General features: G+C 38.0%; 1 protein-coding gene and 1 pseudogene across 2 annotated transcripts; both read left to right on the top strand.

Annotated features, from left to right (window-relative positions):
- The first annotated feature begins 2,508 nt into the window (after positions 1-2,508).
- On the top strand, positions 2,509-11,197 carry NDP1 (Tetratricopeptide repeat (TPR)-like superfamily protein). Of its 2 annotated transcripts, none has more exons than XM_090020002.1 (12): positions 2,509-2,742; positions 4,405-4,531; positions 5,134-5,207; positions 6,204-6,250; positions 6,357-6,504; positions 7,388-7,447; positions 9,184-9,385; positions 9,626-9,687; positions 9,801-9,901; positions 9,986-10,040; positions 10,119-10,160; positions 10,321-11,197. In XM_090020002.1, exons 1-12 carry the CDS (start codon positions 2,544-2,546, stop codon positions 10,494-10,496), a joined length of 1,293 nt encoding a protein of 430 aa, XP_089876128.1. In that variant the 5' UTR covers positions 2,509-2,543; the 3' UTR covers positions 10,497-11,197. The 2 variants fall into 2 exon arrangements, with proteins under 2 accessions (XP_089876128.1, XP_089876129.1); XM_090020003.1 differs by having other exon boundaries at positions 2,580-2,737.
- A 2,166-nt stretch (positions 11,198-13,363) lies between these two features.
- LOC149823262 (pentatricopeptide repeat-containing protein At4g13650 pseudogene) lies at positions 13,364-15,780 on the top strand (annotated as a pseudogene).
- Positions 15,781-17,147: the final 1,367 nt, after the last annotated feature.

The following is a 17,147-nucleotide window of genomic DNA, read 5'->3' as shown; positions in this document are numbered from 1 at the left end:
ACACACACATCGTACATTTATGGTAGCTGCATAAATCCAACACTCAACGTACCATCACGGCACCGGCATAAAGCCAAACCACCTGGTACCCTTAAGATACCAACATATAGCCAAATCATATACGAGTCAACACTCTTCTAAATCCAAGTTATTCATTATCAAACATCAATTAATCCAAATTATGAATTGTCATACTAGCAATATCCATCACTGAATTAGCTTTACACATTCAGCATACACATCATTTAACACGTTCATGTGCAAAGAGTGTTTTCATGCACAAACCCAGCCTTCTTGGACCACCACAACTTAAATCTGTGTGTTACCGCACAAAATCCACAAGATACAACAATATCAAGTCCTACTGACCTTCTCCACATTGTTTTTGGGTTCATTTCATCAATACCCATGCTTAACAACCCCTACTTGAACCAAAACCACAAAGAAAACACACACAGACTACTCAGGAGTCGACCCTCACTCTGCAGGAGTTGACCCTGGCAAAACAGGTGTCAATTCACCAACTACAGGAGTCGACTCACACTTAATAGGGGTCGACTCAACCATTGCAGGGGTTAACCCTGACAACACAAGGGTCGACTCAACCATTGCAGGGGTTAACCCTGACAACACAAGGGTCGACCCACCCTCTGCAGGGGTCGACTCTCTCGAGTTGACCTACATCCTGCAAGGGTCTACCCTAGCAACCACAGGGTTCGTCTCCGCCTATGCAGGGGTCGACTCCTGAATTTCCAGGGTTGACCCTCGGGGCCAACCAGAACATGCCAAAATACAGGGTGTCGGCCCCCGAACTGCAAGAGTCAACCCTTGACAACCACCAAGTCGGGTTTTCTCTTTTGAAACTCGAAATTCTCAAGGGTTCAAGCACTCAACCCAACTGGAAATCCACCCTAACACTCCTAGGTCATGTCTCGAAACGATCCAACACAGTTTTCCCAGATTTCCATGGATTAACACATCCTAAACATGTTATATCTAGAATCTACGTAATTTAAGCATGAATTCTTTCAAATCATACTGTTGTTTCGAAATCTAAATATGATTCAACATATTTCATGCATAAAAACCCGTATACATGTTACATGCTCCCTAGTGATTCGTGAAGGGATGGAACATACACATTTTACAAGACAAAATCACATTTTGAAACTCTTAAGACCTAGATTTAACATTATCAAAGCATGATTCTTCTATTCTAAGCACACAATTTCTAAGTACATGCTGCATACTAGCAAGCAAAATGTAGGAGTATAGGACCATACCTCGTATAATCGCCCCAAACAATGTAAATCTCTACAAATCTGAGGTCCATGACACACCTCAGGCTATAAATCCACCAAACTCGACCCTTCCTCCAAAAATCTTCAAGACACCGAAAAACTCTTCTCAAAACAGAAAGGTCTTCTACTAGCCGGACTCCCCACTCAAGCAAGCTAATACGAGTAAGGGAGAGAGAGGAAGATGAAGAAGAGGGTCTACGGTTGAAGAAAGAGGAGAGCGTACTAGAGAGAGAGGGGTCTAACAAAGCAAACAAGAGAAAGATGGGATTAAGGAAGGGATTTAAACAAAATAAACCCCATCCTAAAGGCTAATTCACATGGCTGAGAGAGGGAGAGTGGGGCACATGGTAACAAAAATAAAGAACTTCTCATGCAACCCCTAAAAGCAAACTAAATATCAAACGTGTCTCCTTTATACCAAAAACGATATTAGTAGCAACCAAAATAACAAGTCTATCATTCCCAACAAAACCAAAGCCCTTTTTCAACAATATAAAGCATATCTTCGTGCTAAAATTATCGATGATCTTTCTAAAAAGTAACGAGCATGTCCCATGCCCAAAAAACCATCGTCCTATAAAAATCTGAATAACTCTTTATCCAAAACGAAGATCCAATTTCAACAAGAACCCATCATCATCAATATTAAACGCCAATTCCAAAATTGAATGCAAGGTTTCGTAATTAAATGAATAATTGCATAAATAGAGTCCAAAATTCCAGGGCGTTACCCTCGTCCTCCTTCGCGATCGCCGGACCGACGAAGACCCTCCTCCTCCTCCGTCCCCGCCACCGATGGAGTTCCATCCTGCGCCGAAGAAGGAGGAGGCAAGGTGGAAGAGAGGGCCGGAGACGAGGCGATGCTGGAAGGTTTTGCGGATGAGGGAGGGTTCTTCCTCCTCTCTCCCGCCGAAGCGGCCGCGCACGTGGAAAGCGATGACAGAGACGGTGGTGGCTCTCCGCCCAACGACAGAGACAGTGGCAGCTCTCCGCCTCCTCGGTGGTTTTTCCGCCGGAGTGAGGATGGGGCACGCCGTAGAAAGTCTCCCGGCGACCGCCAATTGCATATTCTCTCTCTCGCGCGCGCGAGAACGCTGGTATGTATCTTGGTTTATTATGTAATATTCGGATCCCAATTCGGATCTGTAATAAACCGAACCGAGTCCGACTCGTTTGCTGAGTTTCTACATTGAACCCGGGAGGTAATCCTACTATCGAGAAGCATCCACCGAGTGCAGAGCAATGACTCTCAGGCTAGCGTGCAGAAGGAAGCCAGGATGGAGTTGGGTGAGACGTCTGGTCTCTCCACCTCCGGTTCATCCCACGGACTGTATTTCTTCAAGAATTCGCCTGTATTCGGCGGGTGGTGCCGGGGATGCAGAGCCGGTTACCAATCAAATGATCGGTTATGCTTTCTCCCACGCTAGATCCCAAAGGTCAGGTGGGTTCCTCTAAAACCTCATAAATTTCCTGATTTTTTGTGTTTCTGGTTCTGTTTTGGCATGAATTTGGATTTTGGAAGCCATGGCCGTTCCTTCGACTGTTTGTTAGTTTGCAGGGAGAAGTAAGGGAATGAAGTGCTTAGTTTTTTTATTTCTTTTTTTTTATGCATCTTGATTTTTTATGTATCTTAATCTGTGAAAAGAGGAGATTCTTTGACGTGATTGCTCTTGGGCAATATGGCCGTGTCTATTTTTTAGTCTTTTGTTTGTTTACATGAAGAAGTTAGGGAATGAAGTACTTTAGTTTCTAATATGCATCTTAGTTTCTTATGTAGCTTAATCCGTGAAAAAAGAAGTTTCTTTGACATAATTTCTCTTTGCTATGGATTTGGGAAATGTGGTCATGGCGATTTTTGAGCCGTTTGTTTGTTTGCATGAAGAAGTTAGGGAATGAAGTTCCTTATTGTTTTTTTTATGCATCTTAATCTGTCCAAAGAGAAGGTTCTTTTCGATTATTACTCGTTGCTGTGAATTGGTTTATGTGATCATGGCTATTTTTAGCCATTGAACCTTTAAAAGAAACAAAAAGAGTTCGTAATCGCTAAAGGTATGCAGTTTTAGGTTATTCAGATAGACCAAAGGTCAATCATGTTTCACATGTAAAAGAAATAGAGCTGTTTTGATTGTTGGTTTGTGTTTTGTGGCCATGGGTATTTTTGGATTATTGCTAATTGGTTTCTCTCCTTGTACCCATGTTGCTATAAAAGGATAAGCAATAGGGAGAACGGCGAATCTAGAGGAATGAATTCACAACTACGACATACATTCTTTAATATCCCTTGAAATGTTACGATTAAGTATATTGTTCTCTACTGGTATTTGGACTGGAAAAATCAAGTGAAAGGTTGTTGTTTTTATGATGCCAAAGTCTCCGTTATGATGTAGGTATTCTTGGATGGTGCTTTTGCGAACTTGATACTGTAAAGTTATCTTATAGTTTACTTCACATGTTATTTAGCTTTTTACATGGGGAAGGTTTTACTAAATCTATTTAAAAAAGTGAAGCCTATTCATATTTTGTAGAGTGGGGAAATTTCAAAAAAGCACCTAAGATTTAGGAAATGATAAAAAATGGGCTAATAAAAACAATTCCTAAGGTTTTTAAATAGTAAAAAATATGCCAGTTTATTTAAAACCATAACTGATCTTCTAAGTTCTAACTCAGTGATTGATATTTGTAACTTTAACCAGACCATCTATTTAATCAAACTATGATATTATTCTACAATATTGTTTGGTTTTCTTTAAATTCTATTTTAAGGGTTAAATGATACTTTTAGCATACATTTAACCACAATTTTAACAGAAGAGGACCCTGGGTTAATTACTCATTGAAGAATTTAGGTGTCTTTTTAAAATTCTTATTATCGGGTAAGATTTATGTGCTTTTTTGAAATATTTCCTTCCAAACACTGAAAATGCTTGCACATACAGGTATATCATAAGGTCAATTATTTTTTGTGAACTTTTAGAAGCTATGGGAAAAATGTGCCGGTTCATTGGTTATTATTGCTGCCATTTCACATCATACTGCTGTTTGATAGTTAAATTTTTTAAATTGGGTACAAGTTTATTCACTTTGATCTGGTACCTGTGTGCAGATGGGTCTTATTCAGAAGCTCTTTTGGTGCTTGAGCAGGGCCTCTCTAATTTACAAAGAGCAGACAAATCATGTGAAAGTTCTATCGGAAAAATCATACTTGCAATGTCCACATTGCATGCAGAAAGGTGTGCAATGAATAATCACTCTCTCTTCTAGGTTATGTGCAAATATAATTGTTTGGTTAAACAAAATCTGACCAGAAATATGACAAGTTTATTAGAATAAAATTCCCAAATTTTGCTTTCACTTAGCTGGAATTTGTAATGTTTTGAAGGTTTCTCCCTCACAATATATAGTGTTTCTGTGGTTATTGGTAGGTGAGATATATTTCTAGTGCTTTTTATGCACTTTCCTACTTATGGTTGATTCACAACTACAAGTTTCTGTTACCCCAGTTGAAACATAACCTTCTTGACTTACACTTCTTATTTTGGTGGTTCGTGGAAATTACTGTGAGCAGGTTATCCCTTGTTTTCTTGGATTGTTATTGTCTTTCCCAGCCAATGTTATAGTATGATTCAATCAGACTTCCAATAAGTAGCTTCGGGTCTATGAGGTTGTTGAGTCATTATTTAATGACTATGCGTGCATTTGTGCATGCACCATGTGCCTATGCATGTGGATCTGTTTTAACTTGCTATAGTTTGCTTGTGTTGTCATAGTGTTGCTCTATCTATGCAATTTGGATCTATTCATGCTTATGTTTGAGTGTCCAACATGGGTGTAGAGGGAACCTTACAGCTGCTGTGGATAAACTTCAACTACTGCATGAATTGGCATTTTCTTCTCTTGCATTAAGAGGTAACTACTCTTCTTCAACCTTTAAATCTATGATGCTGGATGAAGATTACAACATTTGGTTCTAGATAGCTTGATGACTTATATTCCTGAAACTTATATGTTTTAAAATAAAAAATCCCTTTACTTATTTCTGTCATTTTGAAGTATTTATAATGCATAAGAGCAAGTGCATTTAATTCACTTTGTTTAGATTAAATGATATGATCAATCTGCTTCATAGAAACACTATTATGAAGTGTGTTTCATTTCCAATAATTTTTGTTGGCTACCATTATATTTCGTGAATGGCTTATGGCACTTGGAAAGGTGACTTAACCGCATTTTTCAAAGGATGGTGGGCCTTTTTAAGTTATTGATTATAGAACTCTCGGTTATTTATGACCTTTGAGTGCTGATAGCCTGATACTCATGGGGGCCAAGTTATGTTGTATTACTTTTATCTGTAACTTTCAAAGATATGGATATTTTTGTTTAATACCCAACTGACACCAAATCCAAATCCGTATCTGATTATGCTAGATCCGATTATAATGCCTAGATCCGGACCGCGTCCGATGCATTTAAGTCTCTAGTCAACTTTGAATTGCTTTGAAACAATAGACTTTTGTATGTAGATCCATTCATGCCCTGCAGATCTCACCAGTGAGAACTTTTAGAAAGGGTGTATTGTGTTCTTTGATGTTATGCATACCTAATCTTTGAAATATTCTAGCATATGCTTATTTGTGTGTCTGCATTTCTTTAGACAATCTTATCCTCAGGAATGTGTGCTTGTATCTTGGTTTATTGTTCTGTGGGTAGGATATGTTCTCTTGTAAATTCAAATAAAATCAGGCAACTATTTTGTCCATTGATAATTTTGCAGTTTTTTCTGCTTGTCATTGATATGTAATTAGGGCAGAATGATGGCTGTTTTTGTTGCTTTACTTTGCATTGCAATTGTTAATATTCAGTATTTGGAAATCTGATGCATATTTTTTGTTGATCTTCTTGTAGTGGCTGCCTTGGAAGCAGAAACTGGATTGCATTTACAAATGGGGCAGGTTAGTGATTTCTATGTGCAAAATATTTTCTCTCTTAGAAGGTAACAAAAAGTGACTTGCTACACGTCTATATTTTGTTTTAAGTGATTTATATTTTCTTTTGTAGGATGCTGCTTCTTTGGGGCTTGCAGAGAAATGCTTGCAGCTCCTCCATGATGGACCTGATTCAGATAACCTTGAGTTTGAAACTTTGCAATTGCGAGCTAAATCCCTTAGGGGCCTTGTTGAACTGGTTTTTGGAAAACTTGAATCAGGTGAATGTAACACCATCTTTCTCTGCCTATTTTTTCTTCTTCTTTCTCTTTTTCTTTTTAATCTTTAGAAGAGCAAATCCAAAATGTATTTGGCAAGAGCAAGGTTCAATGTGTTTCCACTCATTTTTACAACAAAGGAACTGCTCTGCAGCTAAAAGCTCATGAAGCAAAACTGTTCATCTAGATATCAAGCTTAAATCATTAATCTTTCTGCAACAATAAAATCAATTAACACATTCCTTAAAAAAAAGGCTATATTCACCTGCTATTACTAAGTACTTCATCTGCCATGGTCCATGAGTTCATCAGGTCCTGATGACTGCTAGAGAATTCTGGAGTAAACCATTCTCTAGGATTTGAACAGAGCATGTGCAATCACTCATAATATGTGTGTGCAGGTACACACATGCATGCGTGTATTCTGTGCTTGCATTTGTGCTAGTGGACTGGTAATATGTGTATTTAGTTTCAGCATTTTATGTTTTCCTTTTTCTCCTTTGGTCCTTTCTTTGCATAGGATGTTCATGACGGTGGAATTTCAATGCATCTTTTCTATATTTTCTCATTTAAAGGCGTGGAATGATATGGTGGTCCAACTCTTTGTCATATGAATGTTACCTTATTCCAATGTGGACAACCTTTTCCAAACTGCTAGAAAATTTGTGCATATAAAACCATCATTTGAGGGTGATGACGTGGTGCTGGTATTGGTCCATCATTCCGTTCATTTTCATATATCATTGGGGCCAGCTTAACTTTTGTTGTGTTGCCTCTAGTGACTTGTTAACATAAAACTTCAGTTCTTTTCATTCTCTTTTCAATAGAAACTGTTAAAAGAGTATTTCATGGTAAACTAACGTATTATTCAAAATATTTGCATCAGCCAAGTCGTATTTTGCTGGATTTGAAAGCTACGATCTGCAGAAAGGTGGAAGTTGCTGTGGTATGTGGCCTATTTGCTTCATGCACCTATTCCCATATATAAAAATTTAATTAGTTTACATATGCATTCATAATTGTGCAAACACATTCAACCATTTGAGTAAAGGGGGTGGAATTAATTGCAAGAAAACATTAAAAAGGAAAGGACAAAGACATGGGTCAAAGATTGATATTTTTTTGCAGAAAGCACAACAACTGTAACCAAGGTTGTAAGTATCGTTACCTGTATTGGTCGGGCCCAAAGTAACACTGTATCGTATCGTATCATAAATGTATTGTAACTTTTTAATAAAAAATTTCTAAAAATTCTAAAAGAAACTAAAAAAAATAGAAAAAAATTAAAAAAATTCATATCACATAAAACAATGATGAATTGCACAAAATACAACCATAAAATCATATATGAAGGCAACTATATAATTTAAATTAATAACAAACCATGCAACTGGTAACTAACAATGTAAATAAAAGGCTACATAATTTAAATTTTAAACATAATTAAAGAGCCTTAACTAATAATATTAAATTCACATCCAAGTCGTACTAAAATGTCATAAGTTATAACTAAACTACTAAGAGTTCATGATAACTAAAAACATTACATTTAACCAACGTATTACATGCCAATCTTCATCTCTAAAGTTCTAAACTATAAAGATCCTAAAACCAAACTATCTTCTAGAGCCTGTTTGCCAAACATTAGGACTATATTTCCTCAGTGTTGCATTCAACTGCCGCCCGATGATCTCTTTTATCTTCAGCTCTTTTTTGGCAATTGTGTTATCATCTTCATCTTCAGAATCTAGAACAATGGTTGAGAGCGTTTCTTTGCATTTTTGCAACCTTCTTGCATTTGCTTCTAGTTCAACAATAACATCAACACGAAAAATGGTAAGAATAAATAAGCAATCATATAGACATACTTTATGATGAAGACCTACAATATGTTGCTTAAATCTATGCAGCCCACCTCTAATAATAGCATCACAAAACAAAAAAACATAACCAATTAAAAAACTCAATAAGAAGCAAAGAATAAGAAACATGAGACACACATTTCCCCAAAAACACTCAAGGATTTTGTGCCTTAATCCACTTGAGTAAAAAAATGGTAGAAATGCACTATTGATAAAATCGCAAAACCTTCCCCCTTGCACACAAATCGGTCCTCAAATCGATCTCAGAGAACCTAGGGTGCGTGGGTTCCCTTCTAACGTACTCTAGACATATGGAGAACTCGGCCCTCAAGAGGCCTTTGAAACACAAAATGAAAAATTAAACTTTCAGCCTTTTTTAAGTACGATGATTCTATATTGTACAATACACTGTATCATACGATACAATATGATACATCCGATATGGATACAATACACATTCGTATCGCGATACAAGTGTGTATCATATCGCAAAACCCAAAAGTAATGATACGTATCGTACGATACGATACAATACGTACAACAGTGGCTGTAACCTTTTTTTTTCCTTCCCGACACCTAATCTCTACTATAGCTATTCTGCTTCTATTGTTTGTCATCCTCCATCTTCTTTCTTGGAACCCTCTTTTATTTTATTTTTCCTTTTGAATCTGTTTCGTTAACTAGGCAATCTGAGGAAGAAGATTAAAAACTTTTGAATGAATTCAGAAAAAATAGGAGAAACAAGAAGATAGGGAAAGGGATATACTTGGTCATACACTGTTTTTTTAGTGTGATTGTACATTGTATTCTGGGACTACAGGAAGAGTTGCACTCTCATATGGGGAGCATTTACATGCTACGGGGAATTTATTACTGGCAAAGGAATTCTATGAAAAGGCTCTTCTGGCATCTCCAACGAAAGATTTTGCTGAAACATCAGCTGTGGGAGGTGCAGGCATGGTATCTGAGGAGGTTCTTTTGAGTGCCAATTGTGCCTTAGGACAAGTTGCGACACACACAGGGTAAGTGCTGATCAATTGCAGTTTTTTCCTTTCTCTCCCTCTTCAACTTTACTGGACAGGTTCTGTTTGGCAGATCCTGCATGTCTTCTTTGTTGAACCACTTGAACTATCATGTAGTTGTAGTAGACCGAATGGCTCTTAATTGTGGCTCAGACCAAATGTTTGAACTATCATGACATGTAACTTGTAGGCTGGTGCAGATACTTCATGTTATTGAAACATCTTATGGTTTCCTTTCAGAAAATTCAAGGAGGCAGAGGAGATTCTCACGGAATCACTGAAGAAGGCTGAGGAGCATTTTGGTTTGTTTCTATGGCTCAAAAGCTATTCATGGAACATAGTGTTCTGGCATTATATGACCTTTTTTTGTGCTTTTTGAACATGGATATATACTAGGCTTTATGACTTGATTTAGGCTCAAACCATCCCAAGGTTGGTGTCGTTTTGACTTGCATGGCAGACATGTTTAGGCAAAAGGGAACACTTGATGGCTCAAGCACTCTTCTGATCCAAGAGGTTGCCTTTTGTGATTTCACCAATTTAAATTCAAGTTGCTGGTCACAGCGTTCGCTTTCAAAACTAATGTGTAAAATCTTACAGGGTCTTTACAGAAGGGCCATTGATTTGATGAGGGCTCCTGCTTTGGATGCTGAAGGTATGAACCTATGGTAGTGGCTTCTGAATTTTGGTGGCACGAAGAAGCTCGCTAACACATTGCTGTTTGTCAACGCAGATACCCTGTCCATGAGAAGAGACATAGTGGCCCTTGCAAGAGGTATGGCAAAATCTTTCAAAGCATATCCCACTATGATTCTTAGTATGAGATTTGTCTATCTAATTCAAAATTTCAAGTTCTTGTTGTTTAAGAACTTTTCTGGAACACCATCCGGGTGCAAATTTCACTCGGCACTAATGTCAACTTCGTGATTGTCAAGGTGGATATGCAGAGGCACTGTGCGTTCAGCACAACAGAAAGAGCGAAGGTGAGCGAATGAGGAGTTGGGCCAAGGGCGCTTGGACAAACAGGAGGCTGTCGCTGGCTCAAGCACTGGACACCTCTGATACTTCAAATGTCTGCATTGTAGACACCAGGATCGAGAGGGTAATCTGAGAGCCCTATAACAAAGTTGTCACCCTTGAACATTGGCTGTGTTGTAAGAGATGGGTAGAAGTTGTTTTTTAAAAGGCAAGCTGGGGTTAGGCAGACACCTACCAGTTATACAACTATATCATTGGCTTTTGAACCTGCAACCTCCCAACACAAGGTGAGGTGCACTAGCCCCGCTCCTACCAGACTAGCGGGGGCCCCCTATGGTGTTGGGTAGAAGTTTTGCCACTTTGAATCTCCCAATATTTCCTTTTCTTGTTTACCCTTAAAATTTTCTTGGTTTTTCAGAATTGATCTTGCAGGAAGTATCAACATGACCCTGATGCAAATTTTTTGTTTAATGGTTTCCATGTCCATTATTGCTTGGGTGTGGAGGATGGTGATTGGGGTAAATGATGATGAAGAAATGTTTCAGTAGTCTAAAGCTGAGGACTGTTTTTTTTTGCTAGGCCAAGGGAACCCCCCATTACTGATAGTGCATTGGCAGGCTTCCGGTTGGTAAGACCCTAGAGGTCCCCTTTGCCCATAAGACACAGTTTCTATCTTATGACAAAGGACGCCTTCCGTGGGTTTCGAACTTGTGACGTCCCGTCAACTTGGTGGCATTCACAAGTATTACCAAAAAACCACAAAACAAATTGACAAGGCCAAAATGACCAAGACTATTGATCCAAATTCGGAATTTTCCAGTTGGATGGCCTCAAAATCTTCTAACGGCTTATAATTCAAAAATTTTATTCTATATTACTCTCATAGGGATAAATATGACCATATTTTTTAAAATATTAAAAAAAATATTGCAATAACTGCCATATTTTATGCTTAAACGAAAATACCATGATTTCATCACGATATTTATGTTTTTACGGGCAAAAAACTCAATAAAATGGATTTATGAGTCTTGACACACTTTTAATTTTCGATTTCTTTTTACTTATGTTAAAATTTACAACTTTTTATTCTTGCCGATATTTTGTGATAAAAGGCGTAGGAAATATTTGAATTTTCCTGAGAACTTGGTGGCCACTTTAAGTGCCAATGAACCGGATTTGTGTTAGATATCCGACCAAATCTGGACCTGTTTAGTCACATTTGGTAGAATCACAAAGTATCCCATCAGGTTCTGATTCGGTTTGACGGATATCTGAATATTGAATATGTGAAAATAGTATTTGATTAGCTATTCTATGCTAGTCGGATCTGGATTCTGATACCAACTTTTTCCATCCAAATCCAAATTCCACTGTTCCAATCCAATTAGCCAGGATGTGGTAAGGTCGGATTCAGTAATGTCTACACGGAACCTCCGACCCATTCACATCTCTTGCCTTTTTTTAAACTTTTGTTGTGAACTGTTACAATGTGACAGGTACGATCCGATTCGTGACACGAGTTGGTAAGCCTAAAATTTTTAGAAAATAAGACATTCAGACACAGATTTTCTGATGTTTTAATTAATACAAATTGTTTTTTAATATTTTAATTATAGAAAAATATATATTTTTACTAAAATTAATTACGATGATATAAAAACTATTAAAACACATTAAAATAATGCCCATAAGTGTTGGGGCTGTGTCGGTGTGCTGAGAGTGTCCGATTCGCGTCCTCATAGATTGAGCCCCTAAGTGTCGTGTCTTTGCGACATAGTTCTTGAAACGGTTCTTCGACAAGCCCATAAGATGCTACTTAGCTAAACCCGTCATAATCTCCCTTAGGGCTGTCAACAGGCCCAGTTTGACCTGAACCTGAATTCCCGAGCATGGGCATGGAAAATGCTGACCAGGATAGTATTCGATTAGATCCGAACCTGACTTAAGCAATATGCAGTTTGGGTTTGGCTCATGATTTTTACCTGGTACTTGACTTAGACTCGGCATTTTTGTCAATACCTAAACTGACCCAAGTATTATATATATTTGGAACGAGGAGATACGGAACGAGGAGATATGTAAGAAGGTAGGCGTTGCACCCATTGAAAATAAGATGACAGAGAATCGTTTACGGTGGTTTGGACATATTTGACGAAGGCCTAATGATGCTCCATTAGAAGGATGAAGAAATGGGAAAATATATTAGTTAAAAGAGGTCGGGGTAGGCCTAGGAAGACATGGATGAAGGTGATAAGAAAGGATATGAATGCTTTGAACCTCACTGAGGACATGGCATTGGATAGAAATGAATGGATGAGAAGGATTTATGTGGAAGACCCATAATGATTTTCTTTGTTGGTTCATATCGCCGACCTCAATTGTTTTGGGATGAAGGCGTAGTTGTTGTTGTTTATATATATATATATATATATATATATATATATATATGAGTAATACGTTTAAGGGCTCCTTTTTTGTTAGGTCTCATTAGGATCGAACCATAGTTTTAAGTATTTTTTTCGCGCTAGATGTGATTCATATATTTTATTTAGTGAGAACCAACTTTTGGATAGCCGGAATCTGACCCGTATATAGGTTTTTCTGGTGATCCAAAATCAATGGCTATGTACAAGTTTTTCTCGGCTCATAAAAACATGTTTTTTTATAAAATAATATGTTTCAAGAGTTGATTCCCACTAAATACACTGTTCAGATTTATTATAAAAGTAATGCATTCCTTAAGCTCTTTTTTCGTTAGGTTCCTTCAAAAATCATAGTTTTAAGTATTTTTTCTCACATCTAAAACCGTAATGTGATCCTTGTTTTATTTAGTGGAACCAGCCATGTTTGAGATTCTATTTTCGGGAGCCCGACCTGTTGACAGCCTTAATTTTCCCTCCTAAACACTCGTCAGATTTTCCCATCCACGAGGTAGCAAAGCAACAGAAATAGCCGTTGTGTTCGAAAAAGTCCCCGGGAGAAAGAGATGGTGAGAAGATGGTGCTACGATCTTCTGCTTCCCTGCATCGCCTTCTTGCGAATTTCCATTCCAAGTGCAAAATTTCCAACTATCCGCATTCAATTTGTGATAGACAGAGGAAATTGGTTTCTTGGAACCGAAGAATCGCCTCCCACGTCAACACCAATGCCCATTTTGATGCCTTGGTGCTCTTTGCTTGCATGCAACAACAAGGTTTCCTCCCCAACTCTTTTACTTTCTCTAGCGTCCTTCACGCCTGCTCAGAATTGGGTACCATCTGGATTGGTAAACAGATCCATTCTACCATTCTTAAGATTGGTTTCGAGTCAAATGTCTTCTGTGGGAGTGCCCTTGTGAGTATGTACTGCAAATGTTGTAGAATAGATGATGGGCACCAAGTGTTTGTTGAAATGCCTGAGCGAAATGCCGTAACCTGGAACACACTGATTGCGGGTTGCTCACAAACCGAGTTTTGTCATGAGTCTGTCTCTTTGTTCTGTGAAATGATGGGATCGGGAATTCCTGTTACCTCGTTCACCTTATCGGGCATTCTTGTGGCGTGTTCGAGATTGGAGGCAGAGGGGCTCGGTAGGCAGATTCATGGATGTTGTTTGAAACTTGGGGTTCATGGTAATGTTGTTACAGGAACAGCTCTTGTTGATATGTATGTGAAATGTTCGAGTTTGGCAGATGCTCGTGGCGTGCTTGATGAGATGCCTGAGAGGAATGTGGTTACTTGGACCAGTTTGGTTACTGGTTATGCGCAGCACCAACTGCCAAAGGAAGCTCTTATGATGGTTAGAGAAATGCTGTGCATGGGTGTGAGGCCAAATCAAGTAACATATAATAGTGTTCTTAGTTCCTTCACTACTGCAGGTGACTTGGTTCATGGTAGACAGGTACACTGCCAGGTAATTCAAGGGGGTGTAGAGTCTGCAATATATGTAACAGTAACTCTTCTCACCATGTACTCCAAATGTGGCAGTTCGGAGGATTTCTGCAAAGTGTGCTCTTCAGTTTCAGCCCATGATCAGGTTTCATGGAATTCAGTCATTGCAGGCTATGCTCATCTAGGAAACGATCAAGAGGTGCTCAAAAACTTCTCAACAATGATTAAGGAATCTGTGTGCCCAGATTTCTTCACATTTTCAAGTGTCCTGAGAGCAGTTGGAAACACTACAGCCCTTGAACAAGGTAAACAAGCCCATGCTCTGGTTTTCAAAACTGGATATTCCTCGGACTTGTATGTCCAGAATGGTCTTGTGTCCATGTATGGAAAATGTGGCTTGCTAGAAGACTCGGAAAGGGTCTTTTACATGATGCAGAGGGCTGATTTGATATCATGGAATTCATTAATGGCAGGATATGCACATGGATATGGTTGGAAGGCTATCCAGTTGTTTGAGCAAATGAGACATTTAGGCATAAAACCAGATGATACCACCTTCCTTTCTGTCCTCTCTGCTTGTAGTCACTCTGGTTTGCTTGATAAAGGACTAGAGTATTTGGATTTGATGAGAAATGAACAAATAATTGCAAAGGCAGAACACTACTCTTGTGTGGTTGATCTTCTCAGTCGAGCTGGTTATCTTGATGAAGCAGAAAACTTCATCAATAGCATGCCAGTAAAGCCTGGAGTTTCTGTTTTCCGAGCTTTGATTAGTGCTTGCCGAGCTTATGGAAACAAAAGCATGGCAATTCGTTCAGCAAAGCGCCTTCTTGAGTTGTACCCCACAGATGCAGCTACCTATGTTTTGCTGTCAAGCATATTTGCAGCAGGGGGTAGTTGGGATGATGCAGCTATTGTGAGGAAGGTTATGGTTGATAGAGGTCTTAGAAAGAAGCCAGGCTACAGTTGGATCGAGGCGAGCAATTAGAAACAAAACTGTGATGTTGAAGCTTCTCTGGTAGGATCAAGAAATACAATCTGAGCACTGGCAAGAGTAGATGACTGAGAGTAGAAGCATTGTAAGCGGGTCTTTGTAACTGACCAATTATATGGAATGCATAAGGATTTGAAGCTGCCAATAGCAGGTTCCTTATCCTTGGGTGTAATAGTAGTCAAGGGATGGAAAGGATAATAATGTTGATGCGAGCATTTTATCCATGGCAGTTTATGATTGAGAGCACAAAATACGTGGAAGGTTAAGGCTTTTGTTCACTGACAATTAAACAAAGTTTATCTTGTGCAGCTGCTCATTTAGTTCTAGAAGGCTAAGATGTAGATAACAAACCACTGACAGAACAGAGTAAATTTACTTACCATCAGGATGATGTCTTGATCAAAGCACTCAAGAAGCCATCATAAGACTGTTAAGCTTGTAACTTTCTGTACACAGTTAACATCCAGTAACCCGTGCAGAGAACGTGACTTTTTTTTGTGTTGGTGTCCTTTTTGAATTCACATTATCATTTTTTACAATGTAAATGAGTATTCTTCTCTTCGGTTTAATGCAAGATACACTAGCATTATATGGTCAAACTACAAAAAAATAGAGTATATTTGATTCATGATGCAGAAGACTACGTGACAGCAGCTTATATATGACAGAAAGGTCTCCTATGATATCTGCTATACTCAAGACCAGAGTTACCGAAAGCTTCTTAAATAGGTGGAAAGCTCGCTTCCCGGAAACTCGCTTCGGAAGCGCGATACTCCTCGCTTCCAAAACTTGATGAGAACCTCGATTCCCCCACGCTTCTCCTATGCTTTCCGCACACTTCATTTATTCATCTTATATGTTGCCTTACTCAACTTTTCATATTTTTTATGTGGTTTCTCTCACTCTTCTCACTCACTTCCATGTGCTTTCTCTAAATTGGTAATCATCATTTTTAAATTTTGTTAAAAATTTAATTCTTACACTAAAAAATCATGAAATTAATATTAGTCACTTTTATTTTAGTTTTTATTTGTGTTTCATTATGATTCACATTCAATTATTATATATATATATATATATATATATATATTTTTATTCCTCGCTTCCTGCTTCCTATACATTTTAAAATGCATCGCTTCTTGCTTCAGCTTCCCGTATCGTTTCCTGCTTCCGCTTTCTAGTTTGGCAACCTTGCTCGAGACTTGTGCATTTGAATGGAAAGATAATTAAAACATTTCTATGTAAATATGCTGTTGGGAGCCAACTCCCTTGTTTTATACAGATCTTCTGAAAGCTGCATACCATGGATATGCTTCCTGTTATGTGTCATTTTGTCGAGAAAACGGTGATCCGCTAGCCAAAAACTGCTTACTGTTCCACCAATTTTCATCCAAAAATTGAACTAGTTCATTCTTTAATCGATTGCATCTGTATTAAGATAGAACCTTTTGTTTTCTTGCCAATTCTAGCCAGAAAAGGAGAATGGTGATTGCCTTAAGTGCTCTGCACAAGGTTCTATAAGCCAAACTATCTAATTTGGAGGTGGTCCAGAGCCTGTTTATATAATAGTTCAATTAACTAGACAGTCATCTAATATATTATTTGTACAAGTATCATGATAAATAATTAAAATATATTAAAAGTAAATGAATTCAAAACAAAGAAACAAATTATTTGTACTTATTCTAATATTTTTGGAAAAGACTACTAAAAAATGAGTTTTATTTATATATTATCATTTATCATCTAATGCATGAATGTTTCTTTGTTGACTCCACAAGTTTGCTAACTACTAACACTGACAACTGATTTTTAATACTAACTACACTTTAATCTACCATGAGCTGCATTAAGATTTTTCCAAATCAAAAGGAAAATTTTAGTTGAGAGACAAAAGGTTTGTGATTTATAACAAGAA

The sequence above is a fragment of the Nuphar pumila genome, chromosome 10 (genome assembly GCF_984573655.1).
Source record: "Nuphar pumila chromosome 10, dmNupPumi1.hap1.1, whole genome shotgun sequence".
Classification (NCBI taxonomy): Eukaryota; Viridiplantae; Streptophyta; class Magnoliopsida; order Nymphaeales; family Nymphaeaceae; genus Nuphar; species Nuphar pumila.
This window is presented reverse-complemented; position numbering and strand designations above follow the sequence as displayed.